The 26,320-nt window shown below is 35.1% G+C and overlaps 1 protein-coding gene across 2 annotated transcripts in view; it reads right to left on the reverse strand.

Annotated features, from left to right (window-relative positions):
- The window catches only part of NECAB1 (N-terminal EF-hand calcium binding protein 1), a 267,113-nt gene that overhangs the window by 108,365 nt on the left and 132,428 nt on the right, over positions 1 to 26,320 (reverse strand). For both annotated transcript variants that reach the window (XM_067711804.1, XM_067711803.1), the window contains exons 4-5: positions 15,541 to 15,566; positions 1,785 to 1,882 (exon numbers count right to left, since the gene is read on the reverse strand). In XM_067711804.1, coding sequence (XP_067567905.1) covers positions 1,785 to 1,882; positions 15,541 to 15,566 — 124 coding nt within the window. The remainder of the gene's footprint in view (positions 1 to 1,784; positions 1,883 to 15,540; positions 15,567 to 26,320) is intronic.

Here is a 26,320-nt window from a genome sequence, read left to right on the forward strand (position 1 = left end):
ACAGGGGATCGGGGGAATCTAACTGCTTCCTACTCAGATTTCTAATAGGTCACCTTGTTTTAGCCTTACTATTCCCCTTGTTTCCCAGTGACAACTAGTGCCACCAATTCCTGAGCCTTTCTACAAATCAAGTTGGTGGTTTTCTCCTTTTGCTCAGTCCAGGCCAAGCAGTCAAATATCTCAGGTCTTCTATCAACTATTGGTTGTCCATTTGCTTTTCAGTTTCCAAATTTTGCTGCTATAAATTTCCCCATTAAAATATCTAATTTCAGTCTTTTTCATGGAGCTTCAAGAGTTGTATGTGTTAATTTGTGGTGTCTTTATCCAGAAATTCTGTATATTCTTTAATTTTTTAAATTTCTTGTTATGCACTCTATGTGCTAAAATGTCTTTTTTGACTTACTGATAGTGGAAATCTTAATTCTCATCTCTCTTGACTTCTTCATAGAAGTCAACACTATTGTCCACCTCCTACTTCATGAAACTCTCTTCTTCAACTTTGGACACTATACTCTCCTGTCTTTCTTCCCACCTTTCTTCCCATTCCATTTCAGACACGCTTGCTAGCTCTTTCCCCTCTATTCACCATCAGAGCTGAAGTTCCTTAAAGCTCAGTGTTAGGTTCCCTCTTCTCTTTACTTTATAGTCTCTCTTCAGATGACATATCACTCAAGTTCTTGCCTAAGCACTAACAGTTCACATATTGTATACCTCCAGTCTAGACTTCATTTCTCAGGTCTAGACCTATGTATCCAATGGTTTATTTGACTTTCCTTAGATGTCTCAAATGTAGTTTAGACCCAATGTGTCTAAAATATAACTTATGATCTTATCTCATTAAACTTGGCCCTCTTTTAGCATTCTCTGTCTAGATAGTGCCACTGTCCAGGAACACAAACTGAAAACTAAGATTCATTCTTGAAAATTCCTTCCCTCCCAGTCCGCATATTCAATCCTTCTCCAAATTCTATTGACGTGATCTCAAATATATGTGCAATTCACTTACGTTTCTCCATTTGTTCTGCCAGTACTGCCAAACTACCAACATCTCTCAGCTGGATTAGTGAACTAGCCTCCTACTCATCTTCTTAATTCTGTTCTTCCACATTCTCCACCCTAATCCCAAGCTAATTCTTACACAGTCTTTTCAAAAGACTACATGAGTTGTCATACCTCTGCTTAAAATGGCTAATTTATTTGCATTAAGGATACAAGTCTAAATCTTTAGGTTTACCAGCAACATTGTGAAAGATGTGACCCCTCCCTACAACACCAGTTTTACCTCACACATTGCCACTCTTGGATTTTCTGTATTTTAGCCTTATTGGACATCTTCAATTCCTAGAATGCCCTGTGTCCCTCCTGAAAGAGGGCATTTGTACCTGATGTTACTTGTATCTGGTTCTCCTTGGCCTAGCTATAACTATTTCTTTTAATTGAAATTGCTTAGATGTCATCTCCTGCAGCACGAGTAAGGTATTCTATCTTGTAATTCTCTCTGTTGTGCTATGTTGTAATCACTTGTTTACACACTTATCTCCCCATCAGAATAAGAGCCATTTGAACAGCTCTTTGTATCCTTAGCATGAAGCACAGTATCTAGAATCTGGTAAGTTTTTTGTAATTGTATTGTGAATGAATAAAAAAGCTCATTTATATCAAAAAAATAAATTATCAGTGATTAAAACAAATCTGTACTTCCATGATATATTAGGAACTAGTTATGATTTTCAAGAGAAAGATATTTTGAAGAGATTTTATAGATAATAATCAAATTTCCTTACTTTTTTTGTTTTTCCCATTGCCTTCAGGATGGAAAGATTTAAATCTTCAAGTGCTGTTAGTACATTCTCATACTCGCCCAAATGCTGAGAAAAATATTCTGAAAAGTAAAAATGTTGAAATAAATACTTGTTTGCCTTTAGGTAATGATAAAACAAAATATCAACTGAAGATTTACACAATAAATGAGTAAAACAAATGGATAAAACTGACAAATTTTCAGATGAGACTAACTAAAGTGTCAATATACTTTCATTAAAAACGAAAAAGTCCTGGAGGGTTACCATTATTCTTTTTATCTTACAAAAAATAGGGAAAAAATGAAATGAATTCAGCAAGGTAGCAGGATAAAAATTAATATACAGAAATCTGTTCTGTTTCTATACATTAATAGTGAACTAACAGAAAGATAAAGTAAAAAAAAATTCCATTTATAATCACATCAAAAAAACACTAGGAATAAATTCAACCAAGGAGGTGAAATACCTATACTCTGAAAACTATAAAAAGTTGATGAAGGAAATTGAAGATAATTCAAAGAAATGGAAAGATATCCCATGCTCTTAGATTAGAAGAATTAATATTGTTAAAATGGCCATACGACCCAAAACAATCTACAGATTTAATGCAATCCCTATCAAAATAACCAGGACATTTTTCACAGAACTGCAACAAATAACCCTAAAATTTATATGAAACCACAAAACACCCAAAGACAAAGCAATCCTGAGAAAAAAGAACAAAGCTGAAGATATAACTGTCCCAGACTTCAGACTATACTACAAAGCTATAGTAATCAAAATGGTGTGGTATTGGTACAGAAACAGAGACATATATCAATGTAACAGAATAGAGAGTGCAGAAATAAACTCACATGTGGCCAATTAATCTATGAAAAAAGAGGCAAGAATATACAATGAAGGAAAAACAGTCTCTTCAATAAGTGGTCCTGGGAAAACTGGACAACTACATGTAAAACAATGAAATTAGTACATTTCTTCACACTACATACAAAAATAAACTCAAAATGGTTTAAAGACCTAAATGTAAGACATGAAACCATAAAATTCCTAGAAGAGAGTATAGGCGAAACATTCTTTGACATAAATCATAGCAATATTTTCCTGGTACAGTTTCCTAAGTCAAAAGAAATAAAAGCAAAAATAGACAAATGGGACTTAATTAAACTTAAAAGCTTTTTCATAGCAAAGAAAACCAGAACAAAACATAAAGACAACTTATGGAATGGGGGAAAATATTTTCAAATGATCCAACTGACAAGGGGTTCATATCCAAAATATACAAACAGCTCATGAAGCTCAATATCAAAAAAACAAACAATCCAATCAAAAAATGGGCAGAATATCTAAACAGACATTTCTCCAAAGAAGACACACAGATGGTTAAAAACATATAAAAAGATGCTCAACATCACTAATTATTAGAGAAATGCAAATCAAAACCCCAAGGAGGTATCACCTCACACCTGTCAGAATGGTTATCATCAATAAGTCTTCAAATAACAAATGTTAGAGAGGATGTGGAGAAAAGAGAACCATCATACACTGCACGTGGGAATGTAAATTGGTGTAGCCACTATAGAAAACAGTATGGAGGTTCCTTAAAAAACTAAAAATAGAACACCATATGATCCAGTAATTACACTCCTGGATATACATCCAGAAAAAACAGAAACACTAATTAAAAGAGATGCATGCATCCCAATATTCATGGCAGCACTGTCTCCAATAACTAATTCACGGAAGCAACCCAAATGCCCATTAACAGACAACTGGCTTAAGGAGATGTGTGTGTGTGTGTGTGTGTGTGTGTGTGTGTGTGTATATATATATATATATATAAATAATATATATAAATAATATATATATATAAATATATATATATACACACACACAGTACTACATTACTCAGCCATATAAAAGAATGAAATACTGACATTTGCAGCAATGTGGATGGACCTAGAGAACATTATGCTTAGTGAAATAAGTCAGTTAGAGAAAGAAAAATAGTATATGGTATCACTTATGTATGAATCTAAAAATAATGCAAAGGAATCTATATATAAAACAGAAACAGTCTCAGACATAGAAACCAAACTTGAGGTTACCAAAGAGGAGAGAGAAGAAGGGAGGGGCAAATTAGGGTTATGGGATTAACAGATACAAACTGCTCTATATAAAATAGATAAGCAACAAAGATATATAGCACAGGGAATTATACCCATTATCTTCTAATAACCTATAACGGAATATAATCTGCAAAAATACTGAATCTCTATGCTGTACACCTAAAACTAACACAATATTGTAAATCAACTATACTTCAATTAAAACATAAATAAAATAAATATTTCAATTCATATAGAAGATATTTGGCTCAATCAGTAAAGATCCCTGGAAAGAACATAAGTTGCCTTTCCAATTTGAAATCAAATCTATGCAGTCATGTGCTGATAAAGCACATGAGAAGACAATAATTAGAGGATTCAGAGGTGACTATGTAGCCTGCCTGCCTTCCTTCCTTCCTTCCCTCCTTTCATTTGTTCTTCTCACCTATTCAAAGTAGTTAGGAGAAAAACAATCACTCCCCAATTACAAAGGAAGTAACTGAGAAGAGAGAATTACAACACCCAAGCTCTGAACAGGAGCTTAAGTTGTGGATCTAATTGTAATGTTTATTTTGAGGTGGTAGAGTGCAGTGTCATTCAAACTGTTTTAAAGTTACACACTGCAGGACATGTGCCAGGGCGAGTAGGGGTCCAATGAACTCAAAGAGGGAAGTTAGGTGGAAAAGTCAGGGACATTTAACATAGATGAAAGGAAATAATTCCCTCTTCACTTCGTCATGATGAGGGTTCATTTACTCATTCCATGACTTAACACACACACTTAGTGCCTTCTATGTGTCAAATGCTATACTAGGAACTTGGAATACAATGATAAAAAGACAGAGCCTCTATTTTAAGAAGACTACAATCAGGTAGGTAGGGGAAATAAACACTCCAACAAGCAACTGCCATACACATGATCATTGTTCAAGACAATGGTTCAAGAGCCAGGTACAGTGTGCAATTTAAATACAGAGCAAAGAACACCCAAGTTCATGTGGAGTAAGTCAGAGAGAGCTTCACAGAGGACACATCAACAAGGCCTGAATTAACAGATAAATAGTAATCTGCTGGATAATCAGAGGGAGGGTAAACAAAGGCATGGAAGCAGATGATATCTTCTCATGTTTGTAGGAGTATGTGTTGTTCAGCATTGGTAGGATATAAGGGACAGGACTGGGAGATATTTAAGGAGAAGAGACAGCACGGAAGCGGGATGCTACAAATCAGTTATGAGAGAGGAAGCTGAATATTTGGAAATATTCCTTGCTAGGTGCTCTAAGTTTTATCCTGAAGTCTAGGTCAGTGTTTCTGACCATCTTCATCAGATCCTCCAGAGAATTCCCTAGAGCCTCACTGCTCAAAATTTGGCCTGTAGACCAGCAGCATCAGCAGCATCTGGGAACTTGTTAGAATGCCCCCTCAGACATACTGAATCAGAATCTGCATTTTAATAAGCCCCCAGGTGAGTTATAGGCACATTGAAGTTTGAGAAGCACTGCCCTGATATACTTGTTAGAAATGAATATTATTGATAGTTCTCATCTATTAAATCAGAATCTTTCAGCTGAGGCCCAGGCCTCATCATTTTTCTTTCTTTTTTTTTTTTTTTTACAGGCTCACTAGGAGATTATATGGCATATTAGATTTGAGAACCACTACGTGCAATGGGGAGCCATGGAGCAATTTTGAAAAGGAGAACGACATCCTCAATTTTTTCTATTAAAAGTGTTATCTGAACACACTATGGAAGGTTTGGGGAATACTGGTGATACACCATCAGGAGAGACAAGAGTAGAATCAATTGCCAGGAGTAAGTTAGTCACAGAAAAAGGACCATAGGTCATATCAAAGCTTTGAGGTGGTAGTGGGTAGGAGCCTGAAATTTCAGCAGTATATCTTTATACCCCAAAATATGGCAAGCAGGGAGGGAAGGTCAGGGGTGGCTTTGGAAGTGGCTAAGCTTGAACTAATTAACGTTTTATTCGTATTACTATGACTCATGTTCCTTATTTGAATCATGTAACCAATGTGAGCTGGGCAAATGTGTTTAGCATTAGACAGAGAAAAATTTAGAACAAATATTTACTCTTTCAAACTCTTGTCATTTGTAACTGGGATAACCTCCAGGAGAAAAGACCTACTTTTATTGAAACCTATATGTGGGTTTGGAGAAGGTAATGTAGAGGACGTGACCACTGGTTGAACTGCAAGTTATACCTGGGCAATTGGAGGCTCCTCATCCACTTTCCTGTCCTTGGAGTGTATGCTTTCCCCAACATTCCCACAGTGGGAGCCATTTTCAAGGACACTACCTTGAGAGAGCAATCTGGACGTTGTTGTATGTGACTGAATCCAGTTAAGACCTCTATATAAACTTAAGATTCTGGTGGGAGGGTGCAGAGCTCTACTCGTTTTCTACCTGCCTAAGACAAGCCTTGTATGTAAACCTTGTATGGAAGGGTAAGTTCCCTTGTCTACTAAACCTGCCACCTACCAATGTGGAGTGGTCTGCCTCTTTCTTTGGTTTCCCTGTGCCCTCTGTGTACAAGGGCCAATTTGAAAACCAATAGGGTTTCATGGGCAAGAGCAAAAGAGAACTGTATAGCACATATGGAAATGTGTGAGAACCAATTCTCCTCAGTTTAAGAGAAGAGGCTCTGAAAAGTAAGAGTCTGGGTATTGAGTATAATTAAAAAATAGAGCAAGAGTTATAAACAGATGCATTTAATAAATTATCTGTCAGAAAGGAAATTATCTCCTCATGGATGTTCAATGTAACATCTTCTCTATTAAAATGCTGACAAGGGAATTCCCTGGTTGTCCAGTGGTTAGGACTGCACTTTCACTGCTGAGGGCATGGGTTCAATCCCTGGTCAGGGAACTAAAATCTCACAAGCTGCGTGGCCAAAACAAGAAAAAAAAATGCTAACCAAAGGTTAGTTTCTCCCTTCCTCCTTCACTACTGTACTTAATTGGTGGTGTCGCATCACCAGATTACAGAGTTTTCTTCTATTCTGCATCTCAGTCCTCCAAGTTGTTGAGTTTTTGGATCTGACCCAAGAATTCCAAGTCAGAACCAGAGAACTAGCTTCCACAAAGATCACACTGGGAACTAATCTCACAAAGCATTTTCATGAGCTTAGATGAGGCCCACAGTGTGTACCTTGCTGTAACTTCCCAAGAATTGTATTAGATAGGAAAGAAAACAACTGAGATGACCAAGACAAAAAAAGAGAGTTAGAACACCCATGTTGTGAATAAAGGCATCAGTCAAAAATCTAAGAATGAGTTATTTTGAGGGGATATAGATTAGTGTCACTCAAACTGTTCTACAACTCCTTTAGGTGATTTTATAAATGTGCCAAGTAGTCACAGCTCTAGAAGTTTGGAGTAGAGATTTGATTTTCTAGTACCCAGACTCAGCTGGCACAAGTCCCTCGGCACTGCCCAGGATCTGGCAATGCAAGGTGGTGCTCCTATACAGTCTGACTAGGGGGAATTTGGGCACAGCAACTTAAAGGAACCTTGCATATAAGGCTTATACAATTCTTATGGGAGATTCCTCAGTTTTATCAATCTTATTTACAGAATTTAGCTAACTTTTAAAGTAATTGGTAGGCAAAAACTAACTAGATGAAAACTTAGACTACTGAATATATTCAAACTTGCTCATAAAGCTTTCTATATGCTTTCAGATCAAGCACTCTAGCTATATGAACTTTCATTGCAATTATTCATCACCCATCCATAAGTATCTTAAAATATTCACGTACCAAGTTGAAGATTTGCAAAATAGTTCAATAAAAATGAGTAAGAGTGCAACTGAGAGAGAGAAGTGCAACTGCACCGGTTTATGAACAGAAGATATTCAAGATTTTAAAAGAACCACTCAAGAGGGTCTGAAACTACATTCTATGTGTCTTCTGAGAATAGCTCTGCAAGGTGAAAATAAAGTGCCAAATCTCAGTTAAGGAATTCAGTGATAAGCAAGCCAGGGGTAGTGCCTGAGCTCCTTTGGTGGGAGCGCTGAGTCCAAGCTGCTGGACTAACAGAGAACCTCAGACCCCAGGGGATATTAATTGGAGAGAGGTCTCCTGGAGTTCCTCATCTCAGCACCAAGACCTGGCTCTAGTCAACTGCCTGCAAACTCCAGTGAGGAAGGCCTCAGTCCAAACAACCAGTAAGAAGAAATACAGCCCCACCCATCAAAAAAATGAGATGACAGGCCTTCCCTGCTGGTGCAATGGTTGAGAGTCCACCTGCAGATGCAGGGACACGGGTTTGTGCCCTGGTCTGGGAAGATCCCACATGCCGCGGAGCAGCTAGGCCTGTGAACCATGGCCACTGAGCCTGTGTGTCCAGAGCCTGTGCTCTGCAATGGGAGAGGCTGCAACAGTGACAGGCCCACGTGCCTCAAAAAAAAAAAAAAATGAGATGACAAAACAATATGTTACAGACAAAGGAGCAAGGTAAAAACATACAAGGCCAAATCAATGAAAAGAAAATAAGCAACCTACCTGAAAAAGAATTCACAGTAATGACAGTAAAGGTGATCCAAAATCTCAGAAATAGAATGGAGACACAGATAAAAAAATACAAGAAATGTTTCACAAAGAACTAGAAGAAATAAAGAACAAACAAATAGGGATGAGCAAAACAATAACTGAAATGAAAAATACACTAGAAGGAATCAAAAGCAGAATAACTGAGGCAAAAGAACAAATAAGTTAGCTGAAAGATAGAATGGAGGAAATAACTGCTGAGGAATAGATTAAGAAAAAAGAATGAAAAGAATTGAAGACAGTCTTAGTGACTTCTGGGACAATATTAAATGCACAAACATTCGAATTACAGGGGTCCCAGAAGAAGAGAAAGAGAAAGGGTATGAGAAAATATTTGAAGAGATTATAGTCAAAAACTTACATAACATGGGAAAGGAAATAGCCACTCAAGTCAAGTAAGTGCAGAGAGTCTCAAACAGTATAAACCCTTGGAGAAACACACCAAGACACATATTAATCAAACTAACAAAAATTAAATTCAAAGAAAAAATATTAAAAGCAGCAAAGAAAAGCAAAAAATAACATACAAGGGAATCCGCATAAGGTTATCAGCAGATTTTTCAGCAGAATCTCAGCAGGCCAAAAGGAGTGGCAGGACACATTTAAAGTGTTGAAAGGGAAAAATCTGTAACCAAGATTACTCTACCCAGCAAGGATCTTATGGACATTCGAAGGAGCAATCAAAAACTTCACAGACGGGCAAAAGCTAAGAGAATCAGCACCACGATACCAGCTTTATGACAAATGCTAAAGGAAATGCTCTAAGCAGGAAACACAAGAGAAGAAAAAGACCCACAAAAACAAACCCAAAGAAATTAACAAAATGGTAAGAGGAACATACATATCAATAGTTACCTTGAATGTAAATGGATTAAATGCTCCAACCAAAAGACCCAGGCTGGCTGAATGGATACAAAAACAAGACTCAGGACTTCCCTGGTGGCACAGTGGTTGAGTCTGCCTGCCGATGCAGGGGACATGGGTTCGTGCCCTGGTCCAGGAAAATCCCACGTGCCGAGAAGCGGCTGGGCCCATGAGCCATGGCTGTTGAGCCTGTGTGTCCGGAGCCTGTGCTCCACAACGGGATAGGCCACAACAGTGAGAGGCCCACGTACCACAAAAAACAAAAACAAAAACAAAACAAGACTCATATATATGCTGTCTACAAGAGACCCACTTTAGACCTAGGGACACATACAGACTGAAAGTGAGGAGACAGAAAAAGATATTCTATGCAAACGGAAATCAAAAGAGAGTTGGAGTAGCAATTTTCATGTCAGAGAAAATAGACTTTAAAATAAAGAATTTTACAAGAGACAAATAAGGACACTACATAATGATCAAGGGATCAGTCCAAGAAGAATATATAACAATTATAAATATGCACCCAACATAGCATCACCTAAATACATAATGCAAATGCTAACAGCCATAGAAGAGGAAATTAACAGTAACACAATAATAGTGGGGGACTTTAACACCCCACTTACACCAAAGGACAGATCATCCAGACAGAAAATAAATAGGGAAACACAGTTTTAAATGACACAATAGACCAGATAGATTTAATTGATATTTATAGACGTTTGACAAAAAAGCAGCAGAAGACATTTTCACCTCAGTGCAAACAGAATATTCTCCAGGATAGATCACATCTTGGGGAACAAATCAACCTTCATAAAACTTAAGAAAATTGAAATCATATCAAGGATCTTTTCTGACCACAACACTATGAGGTTAGAAATAAATTACAGGGAAAACCTGTAAAAATCATAAACACAAGGAGGCTAAACAGTACACTGCTAAATAACCAAGAGATCACTGAAGAAATCAAAGAGGAAACAAAAGAAAATACATAGAAACAAATGACAATGAAAAGGTGATGACCCAAAACCTATCAGATGCAGCAAAAGAAGTTCTAAGAGGGAAGTTTATAGAAATTCAACCTCATCTTAAGAAACAAGAAAAATCTCAAATAAACAATCTAACCTTACAGCTAAAGCCACTAGAGAAAGAAGAACAACCAAAATTCAATGGTAGTAGAAGGAAGGAAATCATAAAGATCAGAGAAGAATAAATGAAATAGAGACAAAGAAAACAATAGTAAAGATCACTAAGACTGAAAGTTGGTTCTTTGAGAAGATAAAAAGTAAAATGATAAACCTTTAGCCAAACTCATCAAGAAAAAAAGGAAGAGGACTCACATCAATAAAATTAGAAATGAAAAGGAGAAATTACAATGGGCACAGCAGAAATACAAAAGATCGTAAGAGACTACTAAAAGCAACTATATCCCAATAAAATGTACAACATGGAAGAAATGGACAAATTCTTGGAAAGGTACAACTTTCCAAGCCTGAACAAGGAAGAATGACAAAATATAAACAGGCCAATCACAAGTAATGAAATTGAAACTGTAATTAAAAATCTTCCAACAAACAAGAGTCCAGGATCAGATGGCTTCACAGGCAAATTTTACCAAACATTTAGAGAAGAGCTAACACCTTTCCTTCTCAAACTCTTCCAAACTATTGCAGAGGGAGGCGCACTTCTAAATTCCACAAGGCCACCATCACCCTGATACCAAAACCAGACAAAGATATCACAAAAAAAAGAAAATTACAGATCAATATCACTGATGAACATAGACACAAAAATCCTGAACAAAATACTAGCAAACAGAATCCAACAACACATTAAAATGATTATACACCATGATCAAGTGGGATTTATCTCAGGAATGCAAGGATTATTCAATATATGCAAATCAAACAATATGATACACCATATTAACAAATTAAAGAATGAAAACCATATGATCATGTCAATAGATGCAGAAAAAGCTTTTGACAAAATTCAACACCCATTTATGATAAAAACTCTCCAGAAACTGGGCATAGAGGGAACATACCTCAACATAGTAAAGGCCATATATGACAAACCCACAGCAAACATCATTCTCAATGCTGAAAAACTGAAATCTCTTCCTCTAAGATCAGGAAAAAGACAAGGATGTCCACTCTCGCCACTCTTATTCAACATAGTTTTGGAAGTCCTGTCCATGCAAATCAGAGAAGAAAAAGAAATAAAAGGAATACAAAATGGAAAAGAAGTAAAACTGTCACTGTTTGCAGGTGACATGATACTATACATAGAAAATTCTAAAGATGCCACAAGAAAACAATGAGAACTAATCAATGAATTTGGTAAAGTTGCAGGATATGAAATTAATGTGCAGAAATCTCTCACATTCCTATACACTAACAACAAAAGATCAGAAGGAGAAATTAAGGAAACAATCCCATTTACTATTGCAACAAAAAGAAAAAAACAGCTAGGAATAAACCTACCTAAGGGGGCAAAAGATCTGTATGCAGAAAAGTATAAAACACTGGTGCAAGAAATCAAAGATGACACAAACAGATGGAGAAATATGCCATGTTCTTTGATTGGAAGAATCAATAATGTGAAAATGACTATACCACCCAAAGCAATCTACATATTCACTGCAATACCTATCAAATTACGAATGGCATTCTTCACAGAATTAGAACAAAAAATTTTACAACTTGTATGGAAACACAAAAGACCTCGAATAGCCAAAGCAATCTTGAGAAAGAAAAATGCATCTGGAGGAATCAGACTTCATCACTTCAGACTATACTACAAACCTACAGCAATTAAGATAGTATGATACTGGCACAAAAACAGAAACACAGATTAATGGAACAGGATAGAAAGCCCAGAGATAAACCCATACACATGTGGTCACCTTATCTTTGACAAAGGAAGCAAGAATATATAATGGAGAAAAGACAGCCTCTTCAATAAGTGGTGCTGGGAAAACTGGACAGCTACATGTGAAAGAATGAAATTAGAACATTACTTAACACCATACACAAGAAACTCATAATGGATTAAAGAGCTAAATGTAGGACTGGACACTATAAAATGCTTAGAGGAAAACACAGGGAAAACATTCCCTGAGATAAACCACAGCAAGATCTTTTATGACCCATTTCCTATAGTAATGAAAGTAAAAACAAAAATAAACAAATGAGCCCTAATGAAAATTAAAAACTTTTGCACAGCAAAGGACACTATAAACAAGACAAAAAGACAACTCTCAGAATGGGAAAAAAATATTTGCAAACGAAGCAACGGACAAAGGATTAATCTCCAAAATATACAAAGAGCTCATGCAGCTCAATATCAAAAAAACAAACAACACAATCCAAAACTGGGCAGAAGACCTAAACAGACATTTCTCCAAAGAAGACATACAGATGGTCCAGAGGCACATGAAAAGATACTCAACATCACTAATATTCAGAGAAATGCAAATCAAAACTACAATGAGGTATCACCTCACACAGGTCAGAATGGCCATCATCAATAAATCTACAAACAATAAATGCTGGAGATGGTGTAGAGAAAAGGGAACCCTCTTGCACTGTTAGTGGGAATGTAAATTGATACAGCCACTGTGGAGAACAGTATGGAAGTTCCTTTTAAAAACTAAAAATAGAACTAGCATATGACCCAGTATGAGCATATACCCTGAGAAAACCATAATTCAAAAGACACATGTACCCCAATGTTCATTGCAGCAATATTTACAATAGCCAGGACATGGAAGCAACCTAAATGTTCAACAACAAATGAATGGATAGAGAAGATGAGGTACATATATACAATGGAATATTACTCAGCCATAAAAAGGAATGAAATTGTGTCATTTGTAGAGATGTGGGTGGACTTAGAGTCTGTCATACAGAGTGAAGTAAGTCAGGAAGAGAAAAACATATATCGTCTATTAATGCATATATGTGGAATCTAGAAAAATGGTACAGAAGAACCTATTTCCATGTCAGGAACAGAATTGCAGACATAGAGAATGGACATGTGGACACAGAGGGGGAAGGGGATGGTGGGATGAATTGGGAGATTAGGACTGACATATATACACTACCATATGTAAAATAGATAGCTAGTGGAAGCCTGCTGCATAGCACAGGAAGCTCAGCTCGGTACTCTGTGATGATCTAGATGAGTGGGATGGTGGGGTGGGAGGGAGGTCCAAAAGGGACGGGATATATATATATATATATATATATATATATATATATATATATAGTTGGTTCACTTCTTTGTACAGCAGAGACTAACACAACTTTGTAAAGCAATTATACACTAATAAAAAATTGGGTAAGAGTACAAAAACAGTTATAAGCTGTGTAAGATCAGGAAAGTAATAAATTTGCTCCCAATAGATTTTAGATCATAGCTAAAGATGGCACAAATAGGAAACCGAAGACCCAATGCTAAAGTTCATACACAATTATCTAATTAAAGTCAAGTTATGTATTGACTGGTCGGAATAAGTTATGGCCTAAAGCTGCTATTTAGGAAAGTGAGTAATGTTGACTTGCCTATATACTGCTGCTGGGCGTGCACACTGGAAGAATCTTTGACCAAGTAACTACACTTTTGGGAATCTATCTTACAGAACTACTTGTATAAGAGTGCAAAGAGAATACAAACAAGGATATTTACTTCAGTGTTGTTTGTCCCAGTGGAAATTTGGAAACAACCTGAAAACCCAAAACAACTGAAAGGGATTTGGTTAAAAATTTTAAGGTAAATGGGACACTATGCATCCTTTGTAATAAAATGATATAGAACAGTGTGCACTTGTGTTGATCATATAGTATACACATTGTTGGAAAAAAACATACTCATATATATCAATGTCATTACATGTGTAAAAATGTTTGGAAGGATACATTCCAAGAAGTTAGCAGTGGAGATCAGTATCAGCGGAAAGAGGAGTGAGAGCCTTTGACATTTTCTCTTATACACCTATATAATTCTGTGTTGCTAAATTTAAAAAAAAAAAAGTTAAATATTACTTTCATAAATAAAATAAGAAATATCTATACTTTATTTTAATAAAGGATTTATTAAAGTATTTTGAATTCTAGGTCCATAATTTAGTAAACTGATAAACTAAATAAAAGCAACAGAATGAAAGTTTTAGATACTTGGACCTGTTAATTGGCTTCTACTAAAAAGCACAAGAAATCCATTTTCCATGTCAATCAAACACTGCCCCTCCCACATAAAAGGGAGTATTTTTGCTGGGTGTGCGTCTACATATTTCATTTGCTAGCACTGAAAACTTTGGTTTTAATTAGAATCCATTTTGATTAGAATATGTTTACTTTATATTCACAAAATAATGAAAAATGAAACTTCACTCTGGAAATTAAAATGCATATTCTTGAACTGAGAGGGAGTATTATAACACAGAATTAGGAGTACAATCACTGGGTTTAAAGATATAGAGCAATTCTGTTGAATTAAAACCCCTTAACTAGTTCCCTAACTAAAATTATGCAGGAAAATCAGAGTCAAATCTTTCAAAATAAATATAGAATAGGTCTTTAATCTAGTTCTACTATTAGAGAAGACAAATTTTTGAGAACGAAGAATAAATCTCAAAAGTATTTGCCTTTTCATATTTCTAGCCTATTACTTTTGTTTCCACCCACAAAAACGAAGAAAGTAAATGAAAAGGCCACTAAATCAGGAATTTGTTAAGACATCTCTCCCCACTGAATCATTTGTTTTGCAAGTGACATTCCAGAATGGTTTAGGCAAGGCATGGGACAAAGTTGTTTTTACATATCAAGGGATCAGCTTTGCAAAAAAGTAACCAAAGCCTCTGCATAATATATTTGAAGTGAATAATGAAGTTGTATTAAACAACACTTTAAAAATATATTCAAGCTGGTGGAATATATTCTTGTGAAACTTATTGTACTAATTATAATTCTCCTGCTATGAACAAATTAATAAGGGCCAACTCTTTCTTCAGTGAAATACATGCTTGAACAAAACTCATGGATAAAGATAAATTCCTTGAGATCTCAACTATCTTTTACTTTATTCCAGAACTCCTAATCTATGGCATTAATTTCAGGGTTTGTAGAAATATGTAAGACAGTGTTCTTTCTTATTCTAAAGCAAGTAATGGGTTTGATTGGCTTTAAATAAACTTACCACATAGTTCTTCTGTGTCAAGGTTGCTGAAAAGATGAAAAAAAGTATTATTATTTTGGTAATATTTAAGTTTTTAAATAGGTAAATACAGTTATTCCCCAATCTGTATTGTTATATTAATAGATGATATGTAGTTATGGTATTTTCTCTTATAGATTCTACACTGTTGAAGTAGTCAACCAAATATTAGCAATGATTGTCAGATTTTGTCTTTAAACAGATTAAAAGAAATAATTGTTATTTTTCTGGAAAAATGTATTTTATTTATTTATTTATTTATTTTCCTAGATTTTCATTGAGATATAACTGACATATAGCGCTGTATAAATTTAAGGTATACAGAATAATGATTTCACTTATATACATCAGGACATGATTATCATAATATGTTTGGTGAACATCCATCATCTCATACAGATACAAAATTAAAGAAACTAAATTTTTTTCCTTGTGGTGAGAACTCAGAATTTACTCTCTTAAAAACTTTCATATATAACATACACAGTGTTAATTATATTTACCATGTAGTACATTATATCCCTAGTACTTATATACCTTGTAACTGAAAGTTTGTACTTTTTGACTGACTTCCTCCAATTCCCCCTTCCCCAACACCCTGCCTCTGTAACCACAAAACTGATCTCTCTTTCTATGAGTTTGTTCGTTTTGGGAGTATAATTGACCTACAACACTGTTAGTTCCTGTTACACAACATAGTGATTCAGTATTTCTATACATTTAGAATAATCACCACTATAAGTCCAGTTAAGTTCTGTCACCATACAAAGATATTATATAAGTAATGATTATATACCCCACGCTATACATTTCATACACATGACTCATTAATTTTGCAACCGTAAGTTTATACCTCCTAATCTCCCCCACCTATTTCTTTCCTCCCCCCACTCCCTCCCCCTGGCAACCACCAGTTTGTTCTCTGCATCTGTTTCTGTTTCTGTTTTATTATGTTTGTTAGTTTGTTTTGTTTCTTACATTCCACATATAAGTGAAACCATACAATATTTGTCTTTCTCTGTCTGCTTCCTTCACTTAGGATAATACTCTCTAGGTCCATTCATGTTGTCTCAAGTGGCAAGACTTTATTCCTTTTTAATGGCTAATATTCATGTATATTTATGTATATATGTCACATCCTTTATCAATTCATCTATCAATAGACAGGTTTCTTCCATATCTTAACTATTGTAAATAATGCTGCAATGAACATAGGGCTGCATATATATTTTCTTTTTTCCAAAAATAATAACCAGCATTTATTGACTGTTTACTATGTTCCAGGTACTGCTATAAACATTTTATGTAAAAAATTATGTAACTTTTTATTATGGGAAATTTTAAACTTAAGAAATAAAGAAAAGATCATTATGGATAAACAACAAGGTCCTCCTGTATAGTACAGGAAACTATATTCAATATCCTGTGATAAACCATAATGGAAAAGAATCTGAAAAAGAATATATATATATATCTATAACTGAGTCACTTTGCTGTACAGCAGAAATTAACACAGCATTGTAAATCAACCATACATCAATAATTATTTTTAAAAAATTAAAGATCATTAAAAAAACTTTATGTACGTATTGCCCACTTTAAATCATTATCATCAACATTTTAACATTTTGCCATATATGTTTTATTAACCACCATCATTCTCCTCCCTCAATTTTTTTTCTGGAGTATTTAAAGAAAATGACAGATGTCCTATAATTCACTCATAAATATCTTAAATACATTCTTAACTTTTAAAATATATTAGCTATTTTAGTCGTAAAAAGCAGATACTACTATTACTCCCATTTTACATATGTGTAAACTGAGGCAAATGTTATTGAGTGATTCAAACCCTGGAGTCTAATGGCCAGCCTCCAAGGTGGCCCCTGACCCCTGCCTCCTGCTATTCATATTTTGTGTAAGTGCCCTCACATGTTACACCAGGGTGGGTCTGAGAGACCATGCATATATCTTTTCTAATTGGTGTTTTTGTTTTCTTCAGGAGTGGAATTAGTTCTATTTTTAATTTTTTGAGGAACCTTCATACTGTATTCTACAGTGGCTACACCAGTTTACATTTCCACAAACAGTGCATGAAGGTTCCGTTTTCTCCACATCCTCACCAATACATGTTATTTATTGTATTTTTGATAATAACCATTCTGACAGGGGTGAGGTAATATCTCATTGTGGTTATGCTTTGCATTACCCTGATGATTTGATGTTGAATATTTTTCAAGTACATGTTGGTGATCTGTATGTCTTCTTTGGAAAAGTGTCTATTCAGATACTCTGCCCATTATTAATTGGGTTGTTTGCTCTTTTGATGTTGAGTTGTATGAATTCTTTGTTATTTTGGGTATTAAGCCCTTATCAGACATATCATTTGCAAATATCTTTTCCTATTCAGTACAATGCTTTTTAATTTTGTTGATAGTTTCCTTCACAGGACAAAAGCTTTTCAGTTTCATTTGTTTATTTTTGCTTTTATTTCCCATGCCTGAGGAGAAAGATTGATAAAACTTACTAAGGTTGATGTCAAAGAGCCTACTGCCTGTGTTTTCTTCTAGGAGCTTTGTGGCTTCAGGTCACACATTTAACTATTTAATCCATTCGAATTTATTTTTGTGCACAGAGTGAGAGAGTGTCCAGTTTGATTATTTTGCATGTAGCTGTCCAGTTTTCTGACCACCATTTATAGAAGAGGCTGTCTATTGCCCATTGTATATTATTGCCTACTTTATCATAGATTATTTGACCAAATAAGTGTAGTTTCACTTCTGGGCTCTCTATTCTGTTCCATTGATCTATTTGTCTGTTTTTGTGCCAGTACCATATTGTTTTGATTACTGTAGCTTTGCAGTATAGTTTCAAATCAGGCCGTGTGATACCTCCAGCTTTGTTCTTTCTCAAGATTATTTTGGCTGTGCAGTGTCTTTTGCGTTTCCTTGCCATTTTAGAATTATTTGTTCTAGGTCAGTGAAAAATGCCATTGGTATTTTGATAGAGGTTGCATTGAATTTGTAGATTGCCCTGATTTGTATGATAATTTTAACAATATTAATTCTTCCAATCCAGAAACATGGTATATCTTTCCAGCTGTTTGTGTCATCAGCAATTTATTTCATCAGTGTCTTATAGTTTTCCAAGTACAGGTCTTTTACCTCTTAGTTCAATTTATTTCAAGGTTTTTTATTCTTTTTGATATGATTTTGAATGGGATTATTTTCTTAAGTTCTCTTTCTGATAGTTCATTGTTAGTGTATATAAATGCAACAGGTTTCTATGTATTAATTTTGTATCCTGCAACTTTACCAAATTCATCGATTAGTTCTAGTAGTTTTGGGGTAGTGTATTTAGGATTTTCTATGTACAGTATCATGTCATTTGCAAACAGTGACTTTTTACTTCTTCCATTTCAATTTTGATCTTTTTTAATTTCTTTCTCTTGTGTGATTGCTGTGGCTAGGTTTTCCAATATTATGTTGAATAAAAGTGGCAAGATTGGACATCCTTGTCTTGTTCTTGATCTTGTTCTTAGAGATTTTCACCATTGAGTATGATGTTACTTGTGGGCTTGTCATATATGGCCCTTTATTATGTTGTGGTATGTGTGTTCCATAACCACTCTGTTGAGAGTTTTATCATAAATGAATATGGAATTTTGTCAAAAGGTTTTTATGTACCTATTTAGATGATCATATGATTTTTATTCTTCAACCTGTTAATATGTTTTATCACATGGATTGATAATATCCATCCCTGGGATAAATCTCACTTGATCATGGTGCATGAACTTTTAGATGTATTGTTGAATTTGGTTTGCTAAACTTTCGTTGAGGATTTTTACATTTATGGTCTTCAGTGATATTGGCCTGTAATTTTATTTTTTTGTGATATCTTTTTGGGTTTTGGCATCAGGGTGATGCTGGTCCTATAGAATAAGTTTGGAAATGTTTCTCCCTCTGCAATTGTTTGGAATTGTTTGCAATAGATAGGTGTTAACTCTTCTCTAAATGTTTGGTATAATTCATCTGTGAGGCCTGAACTTTTGTTTGTCAGGAGTATTTTTTATTACTGATTCAATTTCATTAAGAGTAGTTGGTCTGCTCATATTGTCTATTTCTTCCTCATTCATTCTTGAGAGATTGTATGTTTCTAGACATAAGCTTTCTTCAAAATTGTCCACTTTATTGGCAATTGTTCATAGTAATTAATATCTTATGATCCTTTGTATATCTGTGATGTTGGCTGTAACTTCTCTTCTTTCATTTCTGTTTTATTGATTTAGACCCTCTCTCTCTTTTTCTTGATGAGACTGTTAAAGGTTTATCAATTTTGTTTTCCTTTTCAAAGAACAGTTCTTAGTTTCATTTATCTTTTTTTTTAGTCTATTTAATTTCTTTCTGATCTGATATTTATGATATTTATGATTTGTTTCCTTCTACTAACTTTGGGTTTCTTTTATTCTTCTTTTTCTAGTTCCTTTAGGTGTCAGATTATGTTGCTTATTTAAGATTTTTCTTGTTCCCTGAGGCAGGCTTGTATCACTGTAAACTTCCCTCTTAGAACTCCTTTTGTTGCATCTCATAGATTTTGGATTATTACATTTTCATAGTCATTTGTCTCCAGGTATTTTTAAATTTCTTCTTTGATTTCTTCAGTGAACCTTTGGTTCTTTAGTGGCATTTTGTTTAGCTTCCACGTGTTTGTGTTTTTTGCAGTTTTTCTCTTTTAGTTGATTTCTAGTCTCAGAGTGCTGTGGTCAGAAAATATGCTTGACATGATCTCAATTTTCTTAAATGTACTGAGACTTGTTTTGTGACTGAGCATGTGATCTATCCTGGAGAATGTTCCATGTGCACTTGAAAAGAAAGTGTGTTTTGCTGTTTGGGGATGAAATGGACATTTGTCCTAAAGTGTCATTTAAGGCCAATGTTTCCTTATTGATTTTCTGTCTGAATGATCTGTCCATTGATCTAAGTAGGGTGTCAAAGCTCTTACTAACATTTTGTTAGTGTCAGTTTCTCTTCTTATGCCTGTTGATATTTCCTATGTAATTAGGTGCTTCCATGTTGGGTGCATATATATTTATAATTGCTGTATCCTCTTCTTTGATTGTTCCCTTGATCAATATGTAATGTCCTTCCTTGTCTCTTGTTACAATCATTATTTTAAAGTCTACTTTTTCTTACATAAATATTGCTACCCTGGCTTTCTTTTCATTTCCTTTTGCATGGAATACATTTTCCCATCCCCTCACTTTCAGTCTTTGTGTGTCTTTAAATCTGATGTGAGTCTCTCATAGGCAGCATAGATATAGGTCTTGTTTTTGAATCCATTCAGCCTCTCTATGTCCTTTGATTGGAACATTTCATCCATTTACATTTATAATTATTGATAGGTATGTACCTATTGCTGTTTTGTTAATTGTTTTTGGTCTGTTTTTGCAGTTCTTTATTACTTTTTCTTTTGCATTCTTCCAAGGTGATTTAATGACAATTGTTAGGGTTATGTTTGTATTCCTTTCTATTTTTTGTGTATCTATTATAGATTTTTGGTTTGTGATTATTGTAAGGTTTCTATGTAGCCATCTATGTATGTATGTATGTATCTATGATTCATTTAAGAAGCTGATCTCTTAATTTCAAATATATTTTAACTACCATACATTTTTACTGCCCCCCCACATCACACTTACTGTTTTTGACATCATATTTTACATATTTTTGTCTTCTGTATCCCTTAGATAAGGGATTTATTGTGGACAGGTATGATTTTACTACTTATGTCTTTTAACCTTCCTCCTAGCTTTATATCTGGTTGATTTACTACCTTTACTGTAATTTGTTTTTAACAATGGGATTTTTCCTTTTATACTTTTAATATTTCTAGTTTTGGCCATTGTGTTTCACTTAGAGAAGTTCCTTTAACATTTCTTGTAAAACTGTTTTGGTGGTGCTGAACTCTTTTTGCATTTGCTTGTCTGTAAAAATTTTCATCTCTCCTTCAAATCTGGAGTAAGCCTGGCCAGATAGAGTTTCTTGTAGGTTTTTCCCTTTCATCACTTAAAATATATCATGCCACTCCCTTCCAGCCTGCAGTGTTCCTCCTCAAAAGTGAACTGATTGATAGACTTATGGGAGTTCCCTTGTATGTAACTTGTTGCTTTTTCCTTGCTGTTTTTAATAGTGTCTCTTTAATTTTTGTATTTTAGTTATGTGTCTTGGTGTGTGTCCTAATGCAACCAGCCTCCTGGTAGGTGGGGCTGTTTCTCCAACTGGATATTTTTGTTTCTTGAGATGTGCTAGTACTGGTTTCACAGACTTGTCAGTGGGTCAGGTCCCATTGCTAAAAAGCTAGACAGAGGATTCCAAGAGGGCACTTGCCAGCACTTTGTGGTAGAATGGGTTCCAAAAAATGTCTGCGGCCAATGTCTAGGTCCCTAGCATGAGCTCCAATTGCCTCCTGGTCTCTAGTAGTTCCACAATAAAAAACTATTAAAGTACTAAAGTGTTTGTCACCTCAAACATTACCTTATTTAGCTGTTTACATAAAGCATTTAAAGATTCAGTGCAAAGGAAACACTCCCATTTACCATTGCAACAAAAAGGATAAAATACCTAAAATGAACCTATCTAAGGAGACAAAATACCTGTATGCAGAAAACTATAAGAAACTGATGAAAGAAATTAAAGATGATACAAACAGATGGAGAGATATATCATGTTCTTGGATTGGAAGAATCAACATTGTGAAAATGGTTATATTACCCAAAGCAATCTACAGATTCAATGCAATCCCTATCAAACTACCAATGGAAATTTTCACAGAACTAGAACAAAAAATTTCACAATTTGTATGAATATAAAAAAAGAGCCCGAACAGCCAAAGCAATCTTGAGAAAGAAAAATGGAGCTGGAGGAATTAGGCTCCCTGACTTCCGACTATACTACAAAGCTACAGTAATCAAGATAGTATGGTACTGGCACAAAAACAGAAATATAGATCAATGGAACAGGATAGAAAGCTCAGAGATAAACCTACGCACATATGGTCAACTTATCTTTGACAAAGTAGGCAAGAATATACAATGGAGAAAAGACAGCCTCTTCAATAAGTGGTGCTGGGAAAACTGGACAAGAATGAAAGAATGAAATTAGAACACTCCTTAACACCATATACAGAAATAACTCAAAATGGATTAAAGAGCTAAATGTAAGACCAGACATTATAAAACTCTTAGAGGAAAACATAAGCAGAACACTCTATGACATAAATCACAGCAAGATCCAAAATAAACCAATTGGACCTAATGAAACTTACAAGCTTTTGCACAGCAAAGGAAACCATAAACAAGACCAAAAGACAACCCTCAGAATGGGAGAAAATAGTTGCAAATGAAGCAAATGACAAAGGATTAATTTCCAAAATTTACAAGCAGCTCATGCAGCTTAATATCAAAAAAGCAAACAACCCAATCCAAAAATGGGTAGAAGACCTAAATAGACATTTCTCCAAAGAAGACATACAGATTGCCAACAAACACATGAAAGGATGCTCAACATCACTAATCATTAGAGGAATGCAAATCAAAACAGCAATGAGGTATTACCTCACACCAGTCAGAATGGCCACCAACAAAAAATCTTCCAAAAATAAATGCTGGAGAGGGTGTGGAGAAAAGGGAACCCTCTTTCACTGTTGGTGGGAATGTAAATTGATAGAGCTACTATGGAGAACAGTATGGCAGTTCCTTCAAAAACTAAAAATAGAACTGCCATATGACCCAGCAACCCCACTACTGGGCATATACCCAGAGAAAACCATAATTGTAAAAGAGTCATGTACCACAATGTTCATTGCAGCACTATTTACAATAGCCAGGACATGGAAGCAACCGAAGTGTCCATCAACAGATGAATGGATAAAGAAGATATGGCACATTTATACAATGGAATATTACTCAGCCATAATAAGAAACGGAACTGAGTTATTTGTAGTGATGTGGATGGACCTAGAGTCTGTCATACAGAGTGAAGTAATTTAGAAAGAGAAAAACAAATACTGCATGCTAATACATATATATGGAATCTAAAGAAAAAATGTTCTCCAGAACCTAGGGGCAGAACAGGAATAAAGACACAGACATACGGAATGGTCTTGAGGACACTGGGAGGGGAAAGAGTAAGCTGGGAAGCAGTGAGAGAGCAGCATTGACATATATATATATATATATATATATATATATATATATATATATATATTACCATATGTAAAATAGATAGCTAGTAGGAAGCAGCTGCATAGCACAGGGAGATCAGCGTTGTGCTTTTTGACCACCTAGAGAGGTGGGATTGAGAGGGTGGGAGGAAGATACAAGAGGGAGGGTATATGGGGATATATGTATAGGTGATTCACTTTTTTGTACAGCGGAAACTAACACAGCAATGTAAAACAATTATACTGCAATAAAGATGTTAAAAAGGGCAAAAAAAGATGCAGTGCAATCCCTATCAAAATTCCAATAGCATTTTTCACAGAAATAGAGCAAACAACTTTAAAATTTGTATGGAATCACAAAAGACTCCAAATAGCCAAAATAATCTTGAGAAAGAATGAAGTTAGAGGTATCACACTTCCTGATTTCAAACTATATTACAAAGCTATAGTTATCAAAGCAGTATGGGATTGTTATAAAAACAGACATGTAGCTCAATGAAACAGAATAGAGAACCCAGAAATAAACCCATGCACATATGGTCAATTAAGTTGTGATAAAGGAGTTTAAGAATATACAAAGGGAAACAACAGTCTCTTCAATAAATGATGTTGGGAAGCTGGACAATGGCATGCTGAAGAACAAAACCAGACCACTATCTTAGACCATACACAAAAATCAACTCAAAATGTATTAAAGACTGGAATATAAGCCTGAAACCATAAAACTCCAGCAAGAAACCATATGGGGTAAACTCCTAAACACTGGTCTTGGCAATGATTTTTTTTAATTTGACAAATTAAAAAATGCAAATGCAAAGACAACAAAAGAAAAAAAGAGGAAAAAAATGGAGCTACATTAAACTAAAAAGCTTCTGCACAGCAAAGGAAACTATGAACAAATGAAAAGTCAATCTACACAATGGGAGAAGATATTTGTAAATCATGTATCATGATATATTATATATAATCGTATATACATAAGGGGTTAATATCCAAAATATATGAAGAATTTATACAAGTCAACAGCAAAGAAAAAAGATCTGTTTAAAATGTCATCAAAGGACTTATACATTTTTCCGCAGAAGACACACATATGGCCAGCAGACACATGAAAGGTACTAAACCTCACTAATTAGGGAAATCAAGTCAAAATCACAATGAGATATCACCTCATACCATCAGCATGGCTGTCATCAAAAAAATAAGAAATAAGTGTTGATGAAGATATGGAGAGAAGGGAATCCTTGTGCACTGTTGGTAGGAATGTAAACTGGTACAACCGCTATGGAAAACAGAATGGAGGTTCCTCAAAAAATTAAAAATAGAACTGCTATATAATCTAGCAATTCTATTTCTGGGTATATATCCAAAGGAAATGAAATCACTATCTTGAAAAGATATCTGCACCTCCATGTTCAATTTAGCATTATTAATAATAGCCAAGATATTGAAACACCTTAAGTGCCTGTAGAAGGATGAATAAAGTGTGATGTGTGTGTGTATGTATATATACATATATATATGAATATTATTCAACTATAAAAAGAAGAAATCCTGCCATTTGCAAAAACATGGATGAACTTTGATGGCATTAAGCTAAGTGAAATAGGTCAGATAAAGACAAATACGTGCTTATATGTGGGATCTAAAAAAAACCAAACTCTTAGATACAGAGAGCAGATTGGTGGTTGCCAGAGTGAGCGGTGTGGGGTGGGGGAAATGGGTGAAGGGGGTCAAAAGGTAAAAACTTCCAGTTAAGATTTAAGTTAAGGGGATGTAACATATAGCACAGTGACTGTAGTTAACAATACTGTATTGTATATTTGAAATTATACCCAAGAAAAAAAGAATGTAATGATGCGAGGCGATAGATGTCAATTAAACTTATGGTAATTATTTTGCAATATATACACATATCAAACCAATATGTTATACATCTTGGACTAATACAATGTTGTGTGTCAATTATTTCTCTACAAAACTGGGGGAAAATGAACTACTGTGATTAAAACAAACAAACAAATCCTCAGTGGAAGATCTACTGGGAAGTAGCCTAAGTAGAATGGCCAGGGGAGATTGTTATCTCAGAAGTCAAGGAGAAGAGAGTTCCAGGAGTTCACTATACTGAAGAAGAGCACAATAAGGTATGAAGAAGAACCACTGCAATTTACACTTACTGTTTTTGGCAACTTTTGAAACAATAGTTTCAGTCCTTTCCTGAAATTGGAGCCAGGGTAATGCAGGCATAGCATAACAATCACTCTCTGGAGAAATGTGGCATGAAAGGAAGAAATAATGTAGGGCTGCGGAGACTTAGGGAGATGGACTCAAATGAAGGGAGAAAGTTATATTTACAGACTGGAACCAAGACACTGAGTGGAAAGAGGAGGTAACAGATGGAGAGGCGCCAAGCAGAGACAGGAAGGAGGGGTTTGAAGCACAGCTGTAACCTCAAAGCCGAGAAGGCATATTCCTTTCTCCTAGCCTAAAAAAACTTTTTTTAATGGCAGAAATCTAATCAGTTCACAACCATGTCTAT

Source organism: Pseudorca crassidens, chromosome 17 (genome assembly GCF_039906515.1).
Source record: "Pseudorca crassidens isolate mPseCra1 chromosome 17, mPseCra1.hap1, whole genome shotgun sequence".
Classification (NCBI taxonomy): Eukaryota; Metazoa; Chordata; class Mammalia; order Artiodactyla; family Delphinidae; genus Pseudorca; species Pseudorca crassidens.